The sequence below is a fragment of the Thamnophis sirtalis genome, unplaced genomic scaffold (genome assembly GCF_051295495.1).
Source record: "Thamnophis sirtalis isolate CommonGarterSnake01/CBP01778 unplaced genomic scaffold, rThaSir2_p1.2 scaffold_3, whole genome shotgun sequence".
In the NCBI taxonomy this organism is placed as follows: domain Eukaryota; kingdom Metazoa; phylum Chordata; class Lepidosauria; order Squamata; family Natricidae; genus Thamnophis; species Thamnophis sirtalis.
In genome coordinates, this window is record NW_028261383.1 from 113,516,183 (window position 1) to 113,537,973 (window position 21,791).

At 39.2% G+C, this 21,791-nt stretch overlaps 1 protein-coding gene across 2 annotated transcripts in view; it reads right to left on the reverse strand.

Annotated features, from left to right (window-relative positions):
* Window positions 1-982: 982 nt before the first annotated feature.
* Window positions 983-21,791, reverse strand: part of GIPC1 (GIPC PDZ domain containing family member 1) — a 32,636-nt gene continuing 11,827 nt past the window's right edge. For both annotated transcript variants that reach the window (XM_014069066.2, XM_087709738.1), the window contains exons 4-7: window positions 20,960-21,140; window positions 7,773-7,885; window positions 7,250-7,331; window positions 983-7,023 (exon numbers count right to left, since the gene is read on the reverse strand). In XM_014069066.2, the coding sequence (XP_013924541.1) occupies window positions 6,872-7,023; window positions 7,250-7,331; window positions 7,773-7,885; window positions 20,960-21,140 (528 nt within the window). In that variant the 3' untranslated portion in view covers window positions 983-6,871. The remainder of the gene's footprint in view (window positions 7,024-7,249; window positions 7,332-7,772; window positions 7,886-20,959; window positions 21,141-21,791) is intronic.

Genomic DNA, 21,791 nt, shown 5'->3' on the forward strand with positions numbered 1-21,791 from the left:
GATTCAAATTTTTTTACTACTGGTTCTGTGGGTGTGGCTTGGTGGGTGTGGCAGGGGAAGGATACTGTAAAATCCCCATTCTTTCCCCACTCCAGGGGAAGGTTACTGCAAAATCCCCATTTCCTCCTGATCAGCTGAGACTCAGGAGGCAGAAAATAGATGGGGGCATTTGCCGGTTCTCTGAACTACTCAAAATTTCCACTACTGGTTCTCCAGAACTGATCAGAACCTACTGAATACCACCTCTGGATTAAACTATTTATTGTGTAAGAAACCAGTCGTGAATGGGACTGTATTTCACTGGGTTGAGGAACCTTTGGACTAAGTATGGTATTTGTAAGCAATATTTTTTCAGTATTCAATGATTTGCTTTGTTCTTGTTCAGATTGGCTGTTCTTGCAATAACCATGGAAATGGATGACTTTGGGACCTAGCAAACTTTATTTCAATTCAGCCAGAGTCCCCAAGAATCCTTCTAGCCAAGGCTGAGAAAACAGCCTAGAAACTAGGCTGCCCCCCTCCCTCTCTATGAGTGCGTGTAAGCACGAGGCCTTGAAAAATTGGCTTTGTTGACAAAATAAGTTTCTGTCTAGGGAGATTTTGGAGAAAGCTGTAAACTTTTTGTAGTAAGTTGTAAACTTACAAGGAAAGTGTTTATGCATTGAAGGAAAAATAGTTCATCCAAGCTTCAACCACTTTGGTGTCCCATTTTGGAAAGTCTATTTAAGGTTGGGGGTAGCTGCATGTAGATTGGGAGTTGTGTACAACTAGATGGAGAACAGGGTAAGAAATTACTTCCTTAAGGATACCTGCGTCCTTAACAGAACTGAAAAACTGACCCAATAGCATGTTACTAAATTACCCAATGTGTAGTCAGTTCCGCATACCTCTTAAAAGATTGTAAGATAAAGAAATATACAATTTCACATTGAATTCTTTGATTGTTTAGTAGTTGGAGTCTGGTTCAAAGTCTGCTCCAAGATCTGTATTTGTCAAATACAGAATAAACAGGCTGCACTGGAGCTACAAGAATTTAATTTAGTGTTAGTGTTGAATAAGAGATTGCCTCAGGGGAAGGCAGTTCCTTTAGGACTTGTGCAAGCAGGCTTACTATTCAAGTGATATACCATGTGGCAGATCTCGATCGTGTTTGGCTTACTACCTTACTCTTGAAATGTGTCCAGTGGCCCCATCTGGTGGCCATATCTGTGTTAGTTAACACAACATACGCAACTGTTCAACCTACCGTAACTTCTGTTTTACTTGTGGCAAGAATGGCTGATAGTCCTCCTAGATGCAAATGGAGATTTGGTATATGATCAAGGAAGGAGTCAAAAAGAAGAGCTAGTTTAGTCTAGTAGTTAAGGCACCAGGCTAGAAACCAGGAGACTGTGAGTTCTAGTCATAAAAGCCAGCAGGGTGACTTTGGGCCAGGCACTCTCTTAGCTCAACTCACCTTACAGAGTAGTTGTTATAAGGAAAACAGGAGAACGAATATTAGGAATGTTCGCCTACTTATTTCTATAAATAAAAACAAAAATTTAAAAAGCAACATTTTCTCTGAACAGATATTGTTAGGGGTGTACACAACCATTCCCTGAAAGTTTTAACAAGCTGAAGATATCGATGATTGAAGTTCTCCTGGAATTTTTGATGGTGACCAATCTCATCAGAAACCCTAAATCCTGTAATATGAAGACAGGTCAATGAAACGTACTTTTAAAGCAGGGAGTGGAGCAGATGAGCTATGCCCGTCTTTCGGTTGCATGATAGGCTGGCTATCACAAGGCACTGTTTTGTGACAGAAAAAATGGTACCTCTGCTGATTTTGCAAATGTTAACTGCTCTTAATTCTTTTCAAAATATTAGAATTTTAAGAAAGAAAAGTTCAGGGAGAAGAATCAAATATCAGTTCTTAGAACCAGCTTTCTTATGCATAACTTGTAAGGATTTCGACTGACAATGGTGTTGTTTATTTTCACAGAATAGCAGATTTGGAGGGGACCTTGGAGGTCTTCTAGTCCAACCCTCTGCTCAAGCAGGAGACCCTAAGCAATTTTCATGATAATCAAGTCATGAAATCTATCTGAATCATGAAATCTATCGACTGCATTTATCTGCAAGGGAACAGAGTGGCCCGTGTTCAAATTTCAACAGGCTGTTGAAAAATAAGAATGGAGGCAGATTTGGGGAATGGAAACGATAAGCCAATGGAGCAGGCAGTAAATGTGAGCAGGTTGCTTGCCAGTTCCAGCTGGGAAACTAAAAGTCAGGCAACTGCTGTGCACATCTGGAATTGATTCTGTGTCAGCTGAGTTATGTGTTTGTCTAGCATTTAGAGGTTATCTATATGAGAGACTTAAAAAAAAAACCACTAGGAATGTGCACAATGACTCAATTATCATGTAGGATTTACCAATCTCTTCCAAGCTGGTGGTTGCCTGCAAGGAAATATTTTCCACCCAATGCTCAATGATAAGTGGCAGTGATTCCTTGCCTTCAGTCCTGAGGAATGGGGTTTGCAAGTGGTAACCTATCATTGATCTGTTCCAGATTCCCACTGAGCCTTACCTCCTGCACTATTGTGGAAAGAATATTCTGAGGACAAGTAAACGTTGTTGCCTCTGATGCTACCTTTTACAAAGGAAGATTAACTGCAGAATTATCATGTAAAAGTATTATAGGCTACCAATTTTTAAAACGGCTCCGAGTCATGAGACTAACTGGAATTTGCTTTGTGCGCCCTAGCCCAGCTTCATGAAAAGAATGAGTTGCCTCTGTGATTTAGAACTTCCTCTTGTAGTCACAGATGGAACTAGAATGCCAGAGTCTTTTCTCATATACTCATCTAGTCTTAAGACACTTTTCCAACAGTTTTCTGGCAATTTAAAATTAATGTTCCTATCATTGTCTAAACCATCAGGCTATCTACTTCACATCATAGATGCATAGAGTCTGTGACAAATGATATTCGTAGAACTGTTTGGGACAAGAGGGAATGGTGAAATTAACAATGGGAAGTGAGCTAGGGCCCAAAAAGATTTACTGTTCATGATCATCAATAACATTTTAAGGTACCACTAGACTTTTTTCATATAAGAGACTTCTTGAAAAGATTGTGGTCATTAAAGAATCTCACACCATTAGACTCAGCCTTTCCACTATCAATTTTATAATTAACATCCGGCATACTGAAGGTAATAGGAATTGTACTGTAATCTAATTCCTCTGAAGAGGCTGTTCAATAGTTGCTTTAGACTTAAAGCTGCCCCCAAAGCACTTGTCCGTTCTGGGCAAATGGATGGATGGTTTTAATTTCTGTGAAATCCATTGGAACAACTGGTACCCACATATCATCTGGCTAAGTATCCAGCAAGAGAAAGCTGTGAAGTGTGACAAGTTCATGAGGATTACGTCCATCTCAAGAGTGAGCTGCTTAGCTGGAGCAAGACTTTTACAGCCATGCACCTAAGCAAGGAAGTTTCGGTGTTGGAGTGAAGAGAGTAGGTTGATTTTAACACAACTTCTAACAGTTGGCAGTCCCACCACTTTCCAGTAGTCTTTAAATTTGGTCTCTATACACAAATTTAAATGGATCCAAGTAAATGGCAAACAAAGCAAAATCAGGATGTTTCAGACAAGTTTGGTAAACACCATCCCAAATGCTTTAGTATAATCTTGGAACACTTTTTTGAGGCTAGTGACTTTAAATGAAAGGGGAAAGATGCCCCCCCCCAATGCTTTCAGAGATGATGTTCCCAGCCTTTCTCTATTGCGTTAACCTCTTGACAGATGGAAAAATATTTCATCCAGCACATGAGCCTAATAAATCCCAGATTAGACCTGAATTCCATCTCATCTTGTGCATCCTGAAACAAATGAACAAACAGACTTGTCTTACCTCACTGTTTGTTCTTTATCTCCCATGGGGGGAAGTGTCCCATTTCCCAGCCCAAACTTAATTAGCAACACAGAATGTTTATTCCTGCTCTGGGCTTCTCAAAGATATAGCTGATAGTCCCAATCAAATGCTGGCAGAAGCATTCAAGACAAAGCCTAACATCCATCTGCTCTGTAGCCTCTATGGGGCAGTGATTAGCTATAGTAGAAAAGCTGGGAAGTAAGAATGGCCTCTAACAGAAGCCACCTTAAAAAGATGCAGAAAAGATGGAGAAGCAGTATTATTCTTTCCTTTAGATTGGTTGGGGGGTGGGCATGTGCATGCATGTGTTTTTTTAGTTGATTTGGGCCATTCTCATCATTTTCACCAGTCTCCTTCAAGTTGGTAGACGCTGGAGAGCCAGGACCTGCTCTTGTCTATCCTTTTACATACATTTCATGATTTATACAACAAAGCCTGCGGTCAAAGAACATGATGCTATTGATCTTTGTAAAGCAGTTTTGGAAATGAGTGCTTTTAGACTGTCTATTTAAAGACAAACAACATTCTAAAAGATAAGATCTTTAAAAGATTCTTCAGCACATCTTCAATAACTTTAATGTTTGACTTATATTATGTAGAATTAGGATGGAAGGATGTGAAAAAATAGCTTTTAAACACCCCCAAGTCCATTGCATAGGCCTAGTCATCCAGTTTAGCAGCCACTGCAGAATCCCGGAAAGTCGATTAAAAGGCAACTGTTGGCTCCATGCAATAGATCCTCTGGTCCAGCTTCACCTGTAGAAGAATCCTTTTCAGTGATCTACAGACTGGTCCACATGAGCAGGATATATGCCAACTCAAGAGACAGGCGACTGCTGCCATCCCATGCACATCCTTTTCAAACTGCAGCTGTGACAGGGCACAGGTCTAGAGGAGAATTTCCAAAGCTTGATAAAAATAATGGGGAGTAAACTTTCTCAAAGGAAGAGTGTTAAAAAAAAAAAAAGCTAAAATAAAATAAGACAAAATTCCGTAGGCTGCAGCCGGTTTCTTCTGTATTGCTCTGGATACATTTCTTTTCCCAATACGTAAGAAAGATCCTCCAACCCCTTCCACAGGTTCAGTGCTTTCTTTCCATTCTTACCGGTTCATTAATTGTACTTAACTGTTCTAAACACACCACCATGCACACAGTTTAATAGTATTGATATATTTTATCTTAAAGACAATTTACTTGCAGAATACAAAAATAGGCCCAAGGAGGACATAGTGCCTGTTTTCCCTAAGAGGTTTCCAGTGCCAGGACACAAGAAACAGCGAGGCTTAGCAGAAGCCTCACACGCTCTGCGCTTGAGGTATGATCCAGAAGCCTGCAAGCTCCATATCTTACCTGGAATTAGTGTTTTAGAGATACAGTAAGTGGGCTGAGGCCGTAAGGTATATATGAAGATGATGTTATTAACTACTGGATAATTACAGTAATGGATTGTGGCACAGGGGAGAGGCCCAGAATTTGAGAATGAACACATGGGTGAAAGAATATAAATAACAAGAAATGAACTGGGCCAACCCTAGGAGGTAGGTCAGCAGGACAAAATTAGTTCAGACAGACATTAAGGGTATGCCCATACCTAGACAACAAGGGACTTCTGCTGCTGCCCTTCCTCCTGGAAAAAATCCCCAAATTTTGGGAAAAAACCCCCTTACTTTGAAAAGAGAAGTTTGCTATAGCCAGCTTAGAAAAGGAATGTTCTAGAATTGGTGCGGTGGAGGAGAAAATGAGACTGAATTAATGATTCAATATAGTTCCATCCCCTGAAAGAGAGAACACGCACAATAGCCTTTGTACTATCCACATATCATGAGTTGGCAGGGATTAAAAGCCTAAACATAGAGCTAAAAAGGGCAGGGTGGGTGAGGCTGAAACCTGCATGAGAGAGTAACATTCAAACAACAGAATGTGCCAGACCCATCCGTAAGGACCAGTATTTGGGGGAATAGATGTATGCTATATGTGCTCTTTGTAGCAAATTGACTGTGTGTGAATTATTTTCCAGCCACAATATTTGAGGTCATTGTTTAAAAACAGATCCAAGTTCAGCAACTGATGCCTAGCAGAAATCAGCAGTTATGTTTCATAGTTGGAATCTCTTTTAACAACTGATTGCCACTCGTACACATCTAATGCATGTCGGTAATTGGATGGAACAACAGATTAGTTATTAACCTAGTTTGTGCTAACCTTGAGCAGAAGCATCACTGTTGCATCTTCTAGCTAATGTCTAAGTAAGTTGCCAGGATGAAGGGGACAAGACCAAGTGAGATGTTCCCAAATGGGAGGGGCTGTTTTTTTATGTGCCTCGTACCAACACAAATGACAGGTGAATTGGGGAAAGGTGACCAAGCTTTCAGAAGAACTAGGAAGCGTGTGTCTCCTCAGGCACCAACCTGCTCAGAGCAAATATGCAGAGCTAGAAGCTAGGATCTCTCCTCCACTTTTATTAGAGCTGAAAAAGCCAACTCCGTCCATCCCTCCTTTCATTCAGCTCCCATGGAGGATATCCGATTCTCAAAACAAAAACAGCTCGTCATCCATCTAAATCTGAATGGCTATATCAGTTATGCTTGCTTCCAAACCAGAATAAGCTTGGAAATCCAACATGCAGCAGCCATACCTCTCTAAGAAATAGCAAACTGTATGAAGCAACTGGTAGCACCTAGCTCAGACTAGAACACAGAGCAAACTGAATGGCTTGGTTGTACCCAGGGCTGAGGGAATTTCCATCAAGAGGGGGCCAGAAGCAAGCAGCAGAAATTCTGCCCCCAGTTCACATTACACTCCAGTCGATAATGCAGATTACTTATTGCTCTAGGATGCCTTCCAATCAGTGGGCCCAGCATCAAAGGGAAGGGCGCTGTAGTGTTCCAGAATCACCACTCGTCTGTTCATAGTTTCTGTGGGAGGGGGGGTCTAGTATGTTTACCATCCTAGTAGCGCCCAACCTTGGCATCTCCAATGCTTCCCCAGACATCAAAGACAAACTCATCTGGGAAGGCAAAATCACCCAGCTGCTCATCCAATGCTTCTGCAAATTCATCAGGATTTTGCTTGTCCTTGCCCAACTCCACCATGGTAGCAGCTGCAGAGGAAGAAAAAAAAATCAGAAATAAAAATAAATTTTATCCCCAAACATTTTTTATAGCGCACAGTTTATAGAACTAAACATAAATCTAAGGAAGAACACAAGGAAACCCTCATATTTATTTCTATTCCTAAGCACAGGAGTAAAAGCAGGTAGGATCAGCCACAACTCACTGCCTGCCATCTCTTAGCAATTTAGCATCCAGATTTTTAAAAAAGCTTACCTAGCTCAGTGTCACGGATACCCATGTAGCTCTCCAGAAGATCATCAACCTTCTCAATGGCCTTTTCCTCAAATGCAGAGGGCTGTGGGGGGGAAAAAGCACACTTGCCAAAATAGTAACAATATTCCCCTTCTGCTAAACAATCCACATTGCTCTACCCAGTAAGACATAACTGATGGTGGTTACAATGCAGCAAAAGACCTTGATAGAGAGAGGAAAAATAAATTAAGAGAAACAATATGTAAGGAGTTCTGATCTAAGATCTGTAAAATGTAAGGTTGGTAGAGCAGCCAATCTTTAGAATTGCTTACTGCTGATTCACCACTTTTTTTTTTTTTTACCACACAGAATGACGAAGGAAGGTGAGGGATAGAAAGATGAGGCAGCATAAGTGATGCAGGGCATCCTTTTCAACAGAGCTTTGTAGCAGTCTTATCCTTGGCTGGAAGAAAGGGCTCCTCCATTTTCTCAACAGAGCTACTGATCTTTCTGACCAAAGTAGTTGGCATCTTGGAATACACACCTGTTCTTCCACGGTGGCTGGTCCCTTGGCCCGTAGACGCAGAGTGCCCCTTCCTGTGCCAAGTTGAGCACATCCGCTGTTTTTGCCTCCTTTGGACCTTTGACTGATCATATCTAGAGCAGAATAAGACAATGTTTGCTGAGATTTTGCTTGGTTTGCACAGCAGAAACCCCAGTTTAAAAACCAACATAGGAAAGAGCTTAGTTTCATGTGTGCAAGCAAGAACTTCAAAAAAAATAGTTACTTATCATTAGTGAGTATTATGTGTTCATAATCAAAGGTTATTTTTCAGTTTTGGGGTGTGCCACTGCTAACCCACATTTATTAGGTTTTCAGTAACTTGTTAAAATCATACAAACATCATGAGGTACACAGACTCTGACCCAAACATATATTATTGGCATACTGAAATGTTTATGAATTTAAACTCAAATAAAGAATATCAAGTTCAAATCCCTAGCAAAGAACATCGAATCCTTTGATATCAGTGACTGCTAGTAAAAAATGCAGCTTCAAAAATGTTAATTATAAGAGTCTGTAAAGAGCATTATAAAATCGTATTTCAAAAATGTAAGTGCACATGTAGGAAATAGATTGTCATCGGAATTGGGAAGGCTATTTGGGATAAAATATGTGAGACAACATAAACCCAGCAAAACAGAAAAGAAAAGATCTGCAAAACATAAAAAAAGAATCTGAATTGCAATACCAATCATGGGACAATATACCCACAATTGGAAGAGTGGGATGTCAGGGAATTGAATTTTTAAGTGATACTTCTAAAAAATTGCTATCTAATGCAGATCTTTCACGTTCATTCCTCACTCATTCCAAATTGGGAAATGATAATAATAATAATAGTTTACTTACTCCAGTAGTAACTTTCATACATGTAGTTATACAATTCTTTCTGGCATGGCCTATTATATATCTGAGTATACTTAAGAATGGAACTTCACCTTAAGGACAAATTGGGAATGCCTATGACAAAGATGATGTGGCACCTATCAGGCTAAATAATGACTTTTGTGGTCCCATGGTACTTTTGTCTTTATGGACTCCTCCTTCCATTAAAAATGGTATTAAAATTATATTTTATATGATTTCAATGTTTTCTTCATATTTTTATAAAGAAATAAAGAATAGTAAGTAATCTAAATATTATTTTATAATAATAATAAATAGGTGCTTATCAAGATCAATTATCTCTATCGCACATCATCCTTGCTAAATTTTAGAATCCCCCTTTTTATGGGTTCTAGTACCTAAGAGATAAGTTGTTCCTGGAGTACCCATGGTAAACTAGAACAGAGTGCTGCTTTCAGCGGAACGAAAAGGAAATCTGTAATTTGCCAATGGATTCGCATCTCTTCAGAAAGGAAAAAGGCCAAAATCCAGCTCTATAATTAACCAAAGGAAGCATGACCAAAAAAGTTAAGTAAATGCAATACATGGAAATGTTTGCATATTTAAAGAAAGCCGTCACAAAGACTTTGCACAAGTTCCTTGACATGGTTCCAGGTATCAATGCGTATCTTCTATGAAAAGAATGTGTATTCTTTGACAAATTGCAGTCCCCATTTCCTTTGGATAGCTTTAGCAAACTTTCCAACTTTAGGGCAAATTTAGATGGATCCTTCAATTAAGTATAACTTTACCACTGCCAAGGTTTGCTGGAGGGGAATAAAACTGGCACTAAAATGTGTCCTTGCTCACTTCCTATAAACAAGATTTGAAGTGGTGAAACTATGAGCCGTAAGAGTCCTAATCCCTTTGCTATTTCCCTTGTTCTGCAATCTTTTGTCTCTTCATTGCCATTGCTGTTTTGCACTCTATCTAGTAGCAATTAAGGGCCTGCCCTTTGCATACAGCTGTCTAAAAATGGTTTCCATTGACTGAACATTTAAAACATAAAAATACGACTGAAGCAACTCAGTCCAAAGTGATTCCTGTTAGGGCACTTGTAGAATTTATTTTCTGGCTTCCAGATAGATTACAATAGAAATCATCGTTGTTGTTTTTAAAAAAAGAAAAGGATTAACCCCAACACATTTTGTATTGCAAAAGGAACATTTCATTTCAAACGGGATAATAATATCAGATATTTTCTGGAATTCTATTTAGCATGCTTGATAAGGGTCCAAACGAGAATATTCCATTTGCAAAGTCATTCCAATTTAACTTGTATTTCAATGGGTTCTTGGTTTTTTTTTTTTTTTGCTATCTCCTCTCCCCATTCACAAGTTGTTTTGAAACCAGCAAATTGTACATGTAATAGAATATTTAGTAACTCATTTTCAAAAACTAAAACTAGTTTCTAGCAAATTGCTGCTTTAACAGTAACTGCCTTATGGAGAATGCCTTCACAACTTAATTTAAATGATAAAGGCAAACTTGTCTGTATATTCTTAATGCTGAGGTATATTCTACTTCTGGCATTTTTCATTTCTATCCTAATTAGATTACTATAAAAGCTATCTAGAAACAAGATTTAAACAAAGTAAAAACATGTTTCTTCCGAGTCTGATTTTAAATATCTGCTTCTAAATATAAGCCTTGAACATGCTGGAATTTTTCATACTTCTGAAGGGAAGAATGTCAGCTCCCCAAAGAGAATTTTTCTACCATTACTTGCAGTTTTTGCTTACTGTCTGCCTCCCTGAAATGGGATGTTCTGTCCTTTCCTTAATTTTTCTCGGGTTAGTAGAAAGCATAACTTTCCATAGGTGAACAACCCCACCCCCTCCATTAGCCCTTAAAAGAAAAGATAGTGAAGCCAGGCTCCAAGTTTTTTAAAAAAAATGGGCAAGAGGAGGACAGATACGGAAGTGATTTCAAATCTATCAAGTAAAACATTTCTTTATTCGGCAATCACTGGTGCAAACTATAAACAGAGAGTAAATTAAGTAATATACTGCAGCATTAGTTCTCAAATCTAGTGCCTGACATTAGTTATCCACTGAAGCAATAAAGTGCTCACAAAAAAGGATAAAAAGTTGATAATTATTTTTATTATATTTGTGTGGTACTCATTTAGTTGCATCAAACTTTTAAATAAATATTTTTTCCATAAAAAGTAATCTTACGAATTCAAATAACCACTTTAAAAGAAACTGGTATTCAGGTAGTCCTCAACAACTTATGATCAAAATTAAACCCACAATTTCTACTGTTCAGCAAGACATTTGTTATGTGAGTTTTGCCCCATTTTACGACCTTTCTTGCCACAGCTGCTAAGTGAATCACTGCAGTTGTCAAGTAACAAGGTTGTTAAGTGAATCCAGCTTCCCCACCGAAGCCAGAGGCGGCTTTTTGCTTCTCAGGAGGTTGTAAAAAGTGATCACATGACCCCCATGGACACAGAAACGGTTATAAACATGAATCAACTGCCAAGTGTTCGTATTTTGATCATGTGACCATGGGAGTGCTGCAACAGTCATAAGTGTGAAAAATGGTTGTGAGTCACTTTTTCAACACCATTGTAACTTCGAACAGTCGCTAAACAAATTGTTGTAAGTTGAGGACTTAGAGTACAATAATGACTCTAAGAGCAGCTTTGGGAAGCGAATGAAACAAAAGCTGAAGCTTTCAAATGTTATCTTGCTCTCTAAAGAAAGCACTAAATCTGTTCTAAATTTGGGAGGCAGCACCTCATGTGTGGTCTTGGAAGAAGAACTGGCAGGTTAAAGTTCCAATTGGGATTGGAAGGACACACTATTCTAGGAATGGAGTGGATGAGACATACATTCTTTGGCATGATGTTTCAGGAAGAGTTCACGTTGCCTGACTGCAAAATAAGCATCATAAACTAGATGTGTGAGGATTACAGCAATCTCAGGCTAAGTATGTTTATCAAAGGCCAAGCAGATTTAAAAAATCGTATCCGGGGGCACATCTGGAACGAGCAATTGGGATGAAGAGTAGTTTTTTCATGCCCCTATCACAAAACTGGTAGACTAGGGAAATACTGTCAAAGATGGAGGAAATTTTGAAGAAACCGCTGAAAGATACAATACAATACAATAGCAGAGTTGGAAGGGACTTTGGAGGTCTTCTAGTCCAACCCCCTGCCTAGGCAGGAAACCCTATACCGTTTCAGACAAAGGGCTAGCCAACATCTTCTTAAAGACTTCCAGCGTTGGGGCATTCACAACTTCTGGAGGCAAGCTGTTCCACTGATTAATTGTTCTCACTGTCAGGAAATTTCTCCTGTTCTAAGTGGCTTCTCTCTTTGATTAGTTTCCACCCATTGCTTCTTGTTCTACACTCGGGTCCCTTGGAGAATAGTTTGACTCCCTCTTCTTTGTGGCAACCCTTGAGATATTGGAACACTGCTATCGTGACTCCCCTAGTCCTTCTTTTCATTAAACTAGATATACCGGTAGTCCTCCACTTACAACCACAATTGAGTCCATTTCTGTTGTTAAGTGAGACATTTGTTAAGTGAGCTTTGTCCCATTTTATGACCTTTCTTGTCACAGTTGTTAAGTGAATCACTGAAGTTTATCAGCTAGTAACTCAGTTGTTAAATGAATCTGGCTTCCCCATAAATTCTGCTTGTCAGAAGGTGGCAAAAGGTGATCTGGGGACACAGCAAGTTGTAAGTATGAACCAGTTGCCAACCATCTGAATTTTGATCCCATGCTAGAAAGCATGTGGGGATGCTAGAGAGATCGTAACTATGAAAAACGGTCATAAGTCACATTTTTCAGTCCTGTTGTAACTTTGAAGAGTCACCAAGTGAACTGTGGTCAGTTGAGGACTATCTATATTACCAAAGTAGTTACAAACTCAGAAGCTGAACTTGTAAGAAAAGGTAACGTAATATTCCAGGGTGAAAGCTTTGCATTTATTCTTTTGCCTCTAGGTCTTCCTTTGTACAATGAAAACTATGGTGTAACTCAGGGGTGGGTTCCTACCGGCATTGATATCAGTTCGCTTCATGCGCAGTTCAATGTAAGCTGTTCTGTGCATGCGCAAAGCTAATAAAAACTAATACAAAACATGCCAGCAATGGCAGTGGAGACCGGAGAACCGGTTCGGGGGCATGACCAGCCTGGGTCACTGCCAGTTCTGCGACCCAGGCCAAATTATCACTACTGGTTCACCTGAATCGGTGCGAACCGGTAGAAACCCACCTCTGGTATAACTTTACTTATCACAATCCTGAATTTTTGTCACATTTTTGTATCAGCTAACAGCATTATTCCAAATTTAGAAAACAGTAACAGACCTAGTCTTGATTTTAAGTACCAATATTCTTCTTTTGTTTTTACTTATTTTCAAAAGTGCCAACTCAGTTTATTGGTTCACCTGGTCTGGCCTTTATCTACAGTGACTCCCAGCAACTCTTTAGCATTTCATATAGGATTCTTTCCAAACCTTATTTAAAAATGCTAGGAACAAACACATGCTGCATTCTTCATTCCTTCCCTAGAAGTCCTCTTCTTGGATCTTAGCAAAAGAAGGGAAAATACGTAGCATCAGCTTTAGGTGTGTTATGTGTACTAACTAATTGTGCAGTTGAATAGGCTACTTCGGAGGAATTGAAAGCCAAGCCCACATGTGCCCTTTGCTTGTTTAGGCATACACAATTATAATAGTGCCTTTATTTTATCTGTTTGTCCAAAGGGTATTTTGTAACATGAAATGCCAGACGATGGTTAGGCATTTTCTTATTGCCACAATCAGTGATCATAAAATAATAAAAAAGCATGCCAAAGGAAACAAGTTAATAACAACTTTGCGAAACTATCTTAAGCGTGTTAACTACACCGACTGAGGATTTGCAAAGCCTAATTATTTGGAGAAAGGGTATTGCTTGCTTACAGCTCCTTGGCACCACCTTCAAATGACAACTGTCTGGCTTTCTTCCTCTTCAATTCATGCACACTCTGGGAGGCTTCCAGCATTCCATTATCCACCAAGTGCAGACAGTATATTAGGATTTAGCACATTTAAGAGCAAGACAGACATTGATTTTGGGTGGAGAGGGGGGAAGAAATCCCGTTTCTAGACATGGTGGAATCAGTTTAGTTTAAACATCAAACATAATTTGTCAAGTGATAATCAGGTACTATAATAAGACACACTTAAACCAACGCTATCCCGCGAGAATCAGCACATTCTTGGCAAATACATATAGGATGCAAATTTAGCAAGCCAGCCCTCCATGTCCTGTCTCACTGCTTATTACTATGCTAATGGAAATTAACAAACTGTACTCTTCAAACAATACTGTGGGCTCTTATGAAGGATACAGATTTCTTTGTAAGTAATGATTCCTGCCATTTCCCCTTTCCTAGCATACATAAAAGCAAAAAAAAAAAAAAGGCTCTTTCACTTCAGGAGGACAGAATTGACCCCCCTAGGCAGAGGCATTTCATGATCAATAACTTATATATTAAAGTTCCTAAGAATAAACACAAATTGAGGTGGAGGGAAAAATTATTCAGCTAAGCCCGACACCAACAGCTAACACTGCAAACTTAAAAGGGACACCCTAAAGGAGCCTCTTCTTTGCAGAGTTGGGAGTGCGCAGGCATAAAAGCTAATAAAGTGTTTGGTTAGGGTTAGTAGCAAAACACATGCAGTGAAGCAGACAGTGGGAAAATGTATTGTTTCCTGGGCAAGTCTGAAACTGGGCATGCTGGAATCCAAAATTAATTCATTTAGGGAGAATTCTAATATTTCTCCTTTAACGCTAACATGTTTATGTATGCCTGTGATGATTATACTCAAAGACTGCTATGGACAAAAATAATAACCCATAGTTATTATTTAATAACCCATAGTTGGTTCAAAAGACATTGGTGTAAGAATCTAAATAGAAGGCCTATAGTTCCTCCTGTGGCTTCTCTGATATATTTTTCTGTTACTTCTACTAAAAGTTTAGTGGCTAAATGAAAAGAAAGTCAAGAGGAATGGTAATGCAGAAAAATGACACTGTTGCAAGGAAACCAAGATCATAGAAAGCTCTGCCACAGAATGAACATATGAGCGCTAAAGGTAAAGGTTCCCCTCGCACGTATGTGCTAGTTCCCAGGGGGAGGGGGGGGTGCTCATCTCTATTTCAAAGCTGAAGACCAAGCACTGTCCAAAGACATCTCCATGGTTATGTGGCCGGCAAGACTAAACACCGGAGGTGCACAGAACACTGTTACCTTCCCACCAAAGGTGGTTCCTATATTTTTCTACTTGCATTTTTATATGCTTTCGAACTACTAGGTTGGTAGAAGCTGGGACAAGTAATGGGAGTTCACTCCATTATGCATTGTTAGGGATTTGAACCTTTCTGATTGACAAGTTCAGCGTCTTAGCCACCGAGTCTCAATATGAGGGCTACAGGGGTCATATTATATTCCACAGATACATTAAGCACATGTGATCCCTCTGAGGGGCAGCATTTGTGATCCTCCTAAGACTTAAGAAAATCTTGCCTTGATTAATTTTACCTTGGCCTAATTCAGACTGGAGGTATCAGTTTATTTTTCGCTGCATTGTTAGTCATCAGCTTTTCATTTACTATCAATTACCAAATTCAGAATGAATACATCTCAGAAAATGGGAAAGGAAAAGGAGAGGAAGGAGGAGAAAAGGTTAAAACATGTTAAAATACAAGATGCAGAGAGAATCTATTAAAACAATTGAAATGTAAAAACAAACCTAGAATTTGGTTTATGCTTATAAACTGCTGCAAACATTATATTCAGGCAGAGATATTTAAATATGGTTGTATGTATACAGATACTTGCCTCACCCACAACGCATTAAGTCAAATATTTAGATGACCTGAAGAGAAACCAGTATATAGTTTTAATGTTTTAAATTAATTTTCATTATGGTATATTATTGCAATTCAATGTTACTGTCCAAGTCTTTAATTCTGATCATGGATCAAATACATTTGTGTATTTACATGCGAAGTTTAATAATTTTCAAAAAAAAATATTGAAAGAGGGCTATGGTCGCTGTTCTATTTTGGACAAAGAAAACTAGCAGCATATATTACATTCCAGAACAGTTTTTTGAGAATGCAAGAAATATTGTCTGAAACCAAGGCATCCATTTTGTAGCTCAATTCTCTTATGGTCAAAGATACCTTCACAGAAGTGATTCTGTGCTGAATTGGTTAGCTTAAAAAAAAACCAAACAGTAAAAGAGGTTCCATTTTATTGCAGGCTCACAGCATTTACACAGAAGCAATAAACACAATGATCCTGCAGACTAGCAAATATTAATTCAGCAGTAGAAATACAGGTACAGTAAAAAATTGATCCAGATACAGCACAATAGCTTCAACCAATGAGGAATTAAAGGGAACAGTTGAAAATTGTCATATTTCCCAGAACTATCCAATGAGTCACTCAAGTGGGAAGAAATCTGCAATAGTAGAGGTGGACTGAAGTGATGGATGAGCTGAAGAGCAAATAAGGAATCTGATGTATTTAGAAATTCGAACACTTTCTCAAGTAGTGGAAGGAAGCCTTATAAATATTGTGTGAACTAGAAATACACAACTCCAAGATTTCCTAGCTACTCTAAAAGTGATCATGTAGCAAGATCTATTAAATGGAACAGATTAAGTTCTAGAAAATACTCGGGACCAAATAATTTGTGTAGTAACTAGCCTAACAGAACCTAGGACAGAGAAATTAAATGACAGCAAATATTGATAATCAAAGAAGAATCAGATCCTCCTGAGAATAATCAATAAACATACAGATATACATATCCCCGCCAAGCAGCTTCCTGCCTGTTTCATCCCAAAGCTAGAATGCACCTGCTTCCCACTTAGCTAACGTAGATCACTTCTCAGATTTCTGCTGGACATACTAGTTCCCCATCCTTCTTCTCTCTGGATTGCCACTATTCTCTTTGCTAACCATGGTATCCTTTCCTCGGGGCTTAACAAAACTTCCAGATTGAGAAGCAGAGACCCGCAGGTTTTCTCTGGCTCACAAATGAGACACAGTGTAGCACAAAGAAAAGTGTGTGCATGCATCTATTAATATGTGTTGCTGAGTAAGGGAAAGGCAACCAAATGTAGGTTTAAGGAAATGAAGATTCTATTTTACCCTTGACTTTTTTTGCCCATCTGATTGCCTGAAACAGGATATCTCGTTCTGTTACTACCAGACCACGTCAAAGTAAACATATATTTCTATTGAAGAATATGGGTTGCAGAGGCAGGGGAGGGCGGGGAAGAGAAGAATGACACAAGTTCTTACTGGATGATGCCATCCTGACCCCTGCTGGTGGGAAAATGTTGCTGCATTGTAATTCTAAATGGGGCAGATGTATTGTAGGATTTCTTGACTGTGGTTAAGAGAAAAATATCCTTCCTTCCTGTCTTCGATCAAGTACCAGAAATGTCATTCCACTACCTAGTGTTTCAGATATTAGAATTATTTACATATTCTTTCATCATTTTTAGACCCTGGTCTCCCTCTTTCTCCTTTCCCTCCCAGCTTTAAATTTGCATGACCTACTGATATCTTAATTTGGGGAGATATTCTCAACGAATGACTTATTGAAAGTTAAACTAGAGGGAATATGTTGCCAGAGCAAAGGCAGATCCCTACATATCCCTGTATGTTTTATAGGATACTTGGAAAAAAGATCCTTAAAGATGAGATAGCTGACAATCTTGTGCAAGTGAAAATTTTTTAGACTACATAAAAAATCTCAAAGGACCAAAAGCTCCAAGCCATGGAAATGCAAATGCTCCATTGAACAGAGGGCATCTTCCTTCTTGACCACATCACAAATGACACCATTCAACAACATTTTGGTGTGGCACCAATTTTCAAGAAGATGAGAGAAGGCCAGCTCTGCTGGTATGGACATGTCCTGAGAGCAGCACCTTCCACTGTTGCCAAGACTGCCTACCAACTAAAAGTCAGTGACTGGTGACCTTGCGAGCGCCCAAAACAGAGATGGCAAGATGCCATCAACAAAGCTTTGCAAGCCACAGGCCTGAGCCCTTGAGTTCACCATGCAAAGTGGCATTCAATGATCCAAAAAGTAGACCCTGCACTTGCGGGAATACTCTAGGAAGAAGAAGACAAAAAGTTCCAAAGGTGCTTTTTCTCCCCAAAAAGTCAACTGGACCTTTTTTTTTTTTTAATGTTTTGCTTCCTAGATGAGAAGTGAAACTTTTTCAAAGAAAAAGAAAAAACCAGGAAAGTCCAGTTGCCTTTTGGAAAAAAAAGCTTTGGGACAACCTTTGGACAACCATGATCTGGCTGATTGAGAATCTCCATAGACATTGTGTAAAAAAAAAGATACACCCGGTTCCAAGCTGGACACCGCAAGATTGGTTCTTATGGAGCCATTCCTTCAATCTGGTCTCTTGCGTTCTTTGTACTGTATTGGTATCAAGGGAAATCAGTACTCTTGTTTCTCTATATGCATTTGTTTTAAACAGGTTGGTTGCTTCTTGCATTGGTCAACCAAGGAAGTGTAAAGCCCTGAAACTCACCAACCCATGCCAAGCTTAACACAAGCATTTTAAAATGTAATTCAAGGATTCTGTTTAATTCCATATCTGTGTGGCTGGGCGTTCCCTTTCCAGTGGCTGCTGTTCCTAGGGAAGCGCCAGCTTCTTTGAGTAGTTCTACAGCTAAACTCCTTTCTCAAACTCAAGCTGTTTCAGATCCACTGACTGCAGCTCATCTTGCATGAAGCCTGATGATGGCTGGATGCCAGCCAAGACATGCAACCACCCCGCCTCTTTGCTGCCACTAGTGGCTAATAGGAGAAATAATTAAGGCTTGAAAAAAAAGTTCAATCTATTGATGACGTGATGGAAAAAAAGGGAAAAAAAATGCAATGCATGGAGTTATCAAAGGCTTACTAATTGGAGAATAATGGGAGTAGAGTGGAAATTTCAGCAGAGACAATCACCAATTACATCTTAGAATTGTGAGCATTAAAGCTATATGGGCCCCAAGGCCCACAGATCTATTTGAGGTACAAGGTAAGGGAGTAATGTAGGTGTAGCAAGATTGGACTGCATGATTTTTTCACAAGCTCTGGAATGAGAGAGAATGGAAATACAGCAAAGCAGTTTTGTGGATGTGGCCCACGTGTTGTTTAAGTGAGCAAATTTCACTTGCCCTATATATGAATTCAGTGCTAGTCAAAATAGCCCACTCGCACTAAGGAACTACCTTAAGTTCCTTGATATAAACAATGTTGTAAGCCGCTCAGAGTCACCATGTGTGAGTTGGGCAGCCATATAAATTTAATTTTTAAAAAAGTTGAATTAAAAGCAATACTGCAATGATTAACTTTAGCCACATGTGTTTCCCCGAAAATAAGACTGGGTCTTAATTTTTGTGCCCCCCCCCCCAAATAAGCACTAGGGTTTATTTTTTCCCAGTTTCTTATTTTTTTTTCCATGTACGGGAGGCCGACTTCTTCTGCTTGCTCGTGGTGGAGCGAGAAGCCACACAACGCACCAGTGCTGCCACTACAAAGCAGAGGAAGGTGGAGCTGACCCATGCACCCAGCAACAGCTTACCTCAGGACCCCTGAAGCCAGCCCACCCATGCCACGACACCTGCCTCACCTCACGGCAGCGGCTCTGGCAACCCTGTCCAGCAGATCTTGTGTGGGCCCCAGCTCACTTTTTCTGCTTGCTCATGATCACAGGAGGCTGAGTGATGCACCAATGCCACGGCCACAAGGCAAAGTGGGGGGCGGGGGTTTAGACCTGCCCAATGCGCCTTGTAACGGCTTACTTGAGGGCCCCTGCAGCCAAGCCATCCATTCCCCAACACCTACCTCACCTTGCGGCTGCAGCATCAACACACCACTCATCTTCCTGCTCTGTTGTGGCAATGAGCAAGCAGAAGTGGGCCGGTGGCCATGTGGGCTCCTGCTGTATTCACACATCGCAAGCCAAAATATGGTTTTACAACAGACGTATTCAGATTTGGGAAGGATGCTTTAAAATGTTTTGAATAAATAGCATAATGGGCTAAAATGTTTGTGTTTATACCTATTCCACAATTTTAAAAATCAAGTCATAATGAGAATTTTTGTTAGAAAAGTCTTGAGCAACTCCAGCATAATTGTACTCAACTTCTTTTTGTCCTGGTGAAATAATGGACAAAAGTATATATATACTAAAGTATATATAAAGTATATATAAGGAAACTAAAGTATACTTTATATATACTTATATAAAGTATATAATCAGGAAGCTACTTCATTGCTACGTTTGTGTCATTCACCTTATTTTAAACTGTATATCACATATTGCCTTTTTGCTCCTACATAGATATAACATAGATGATTAAAGAGAAATTATATAACTGTGGCTGGAACAGAGAAGCAACTTTACTCATCAGAATATAGAGGATAAATAAATTAAGGAGACACCTCTACAACCAAATGATTAAAAAAAAATACTTGGAGCTCCCTAGATTATGCTGCTAAAATTTGCCAACAATTCAAATTACTTACACGTTACAAACAAATTACTGTCAATTTCAGAACAATCCAAAACTAAACACCCTGCATTCTTCCTCATTGCTGTTACTGCTATTTTATACAGACCTTAAAATAGACGGTCTTGAGTTTTCTCGGCAACAATACCAACAATGGTTTGCCACTGTATCTTTCTGGAATATTTTTCTAACTTCTCAAACTTGCTTATTACCCAACTATTTCCATATGGTTTACTTACTAAAGATTAACTAGGTTGATTTAAATTCTTATGATCAACCGAGGAAATGATCTGTTTTGCTCTTTAAAATATTACATACCTGATTTAAAATATTTTGTCAATTTTCTCATAAGCAAAACTTATGATCCATTAAGTTTATTTTCCTCATTTCCAACCAGTGATCCGAAGGATCAACTCTGAAAAGAAGAGCCCAGCCATCATAACGTTTCTGACAATAAAGTTCATCTGAACAAAACTGTAACTTTAGTAAATAATGCCAGTGAGAAAATATGTGTATGGCCAATTTGTTTTTCTCTGACTTGCCTATTTTTTTCCCCACCTGAGACAGTTTAGAGCTAATAGTTTAAATCAAGTTTCACACTGCTTCCTATATCAAATCATCTTAAGACAGTTTAAACTAAAAATGCACAATAACATATTGCATCAGAAATATAGCTGCATATTTTCACTTCTCACCAACCAGTGGAATAGCAGCATTATTAATACATACCAAAAGCCTTTCGGGGTTCAGTCAGCTTCAGAGTGAAAGTGCGACCTTTGGGCAAATCCTTGAGCATTTTTGCAACCTCATAATGCCGGCAGCCAATGAGACTTTGACCATTGATGGACTCAATCAGATCTCCGACATTAATAATTTGGATTCGGTCAATAACACTCCCTTCCTTGATTCTCTGCCAAAAGAAGTGAACAATCACTATGCAAACACAAGGCAAATAGATAATTTGAAAAATTTGGAAGGCAATGCAATCAAAAAATAACAAACTAACTAAATGCAAGTAGGATTGCCAACAATCCTGGTTCCCCAAACAAGAGACATACTCCTGGCTGAGTGACAAACAGAGCAGTTCACTTAAGCAGAACTACTGTAATGGCAGGGATACTCTTCTCTTGAATACCTCTCTTCCTCTGGGTTATTTTCTGGTAAATACTTTGCCAAGAGCCTAGCTACGGAGCCTTTTGCTTTGTAGCCAATCTGGCATTTCTTTGCATTGCACAGAGGCTGCTCTATATCAGGTCTTCAAGTTGCTAAATATATTTGGGCAGAAAGAAATTAAGCTCAATAGTAAAAGTGTTAACCTTGCAGTCCAACAACTCTCTGTTTTACCTTAGGATGTATGAGGATCTACAGTGATGGTTTATGCATTACTCTAATCCAGGGCTGGACCTGCAACTTCTACTTGAGAAACATGATTCATAATTACACTTATAACTGACTCATAGGGGAGATGAGCAGTGGCCCGACCAGTCTGCTTTACTCATTTCTTCTAAAAAAAAAAACCCCAGAATAATTCACACCTTGAAAGAAGGTTGTGCTACTAATA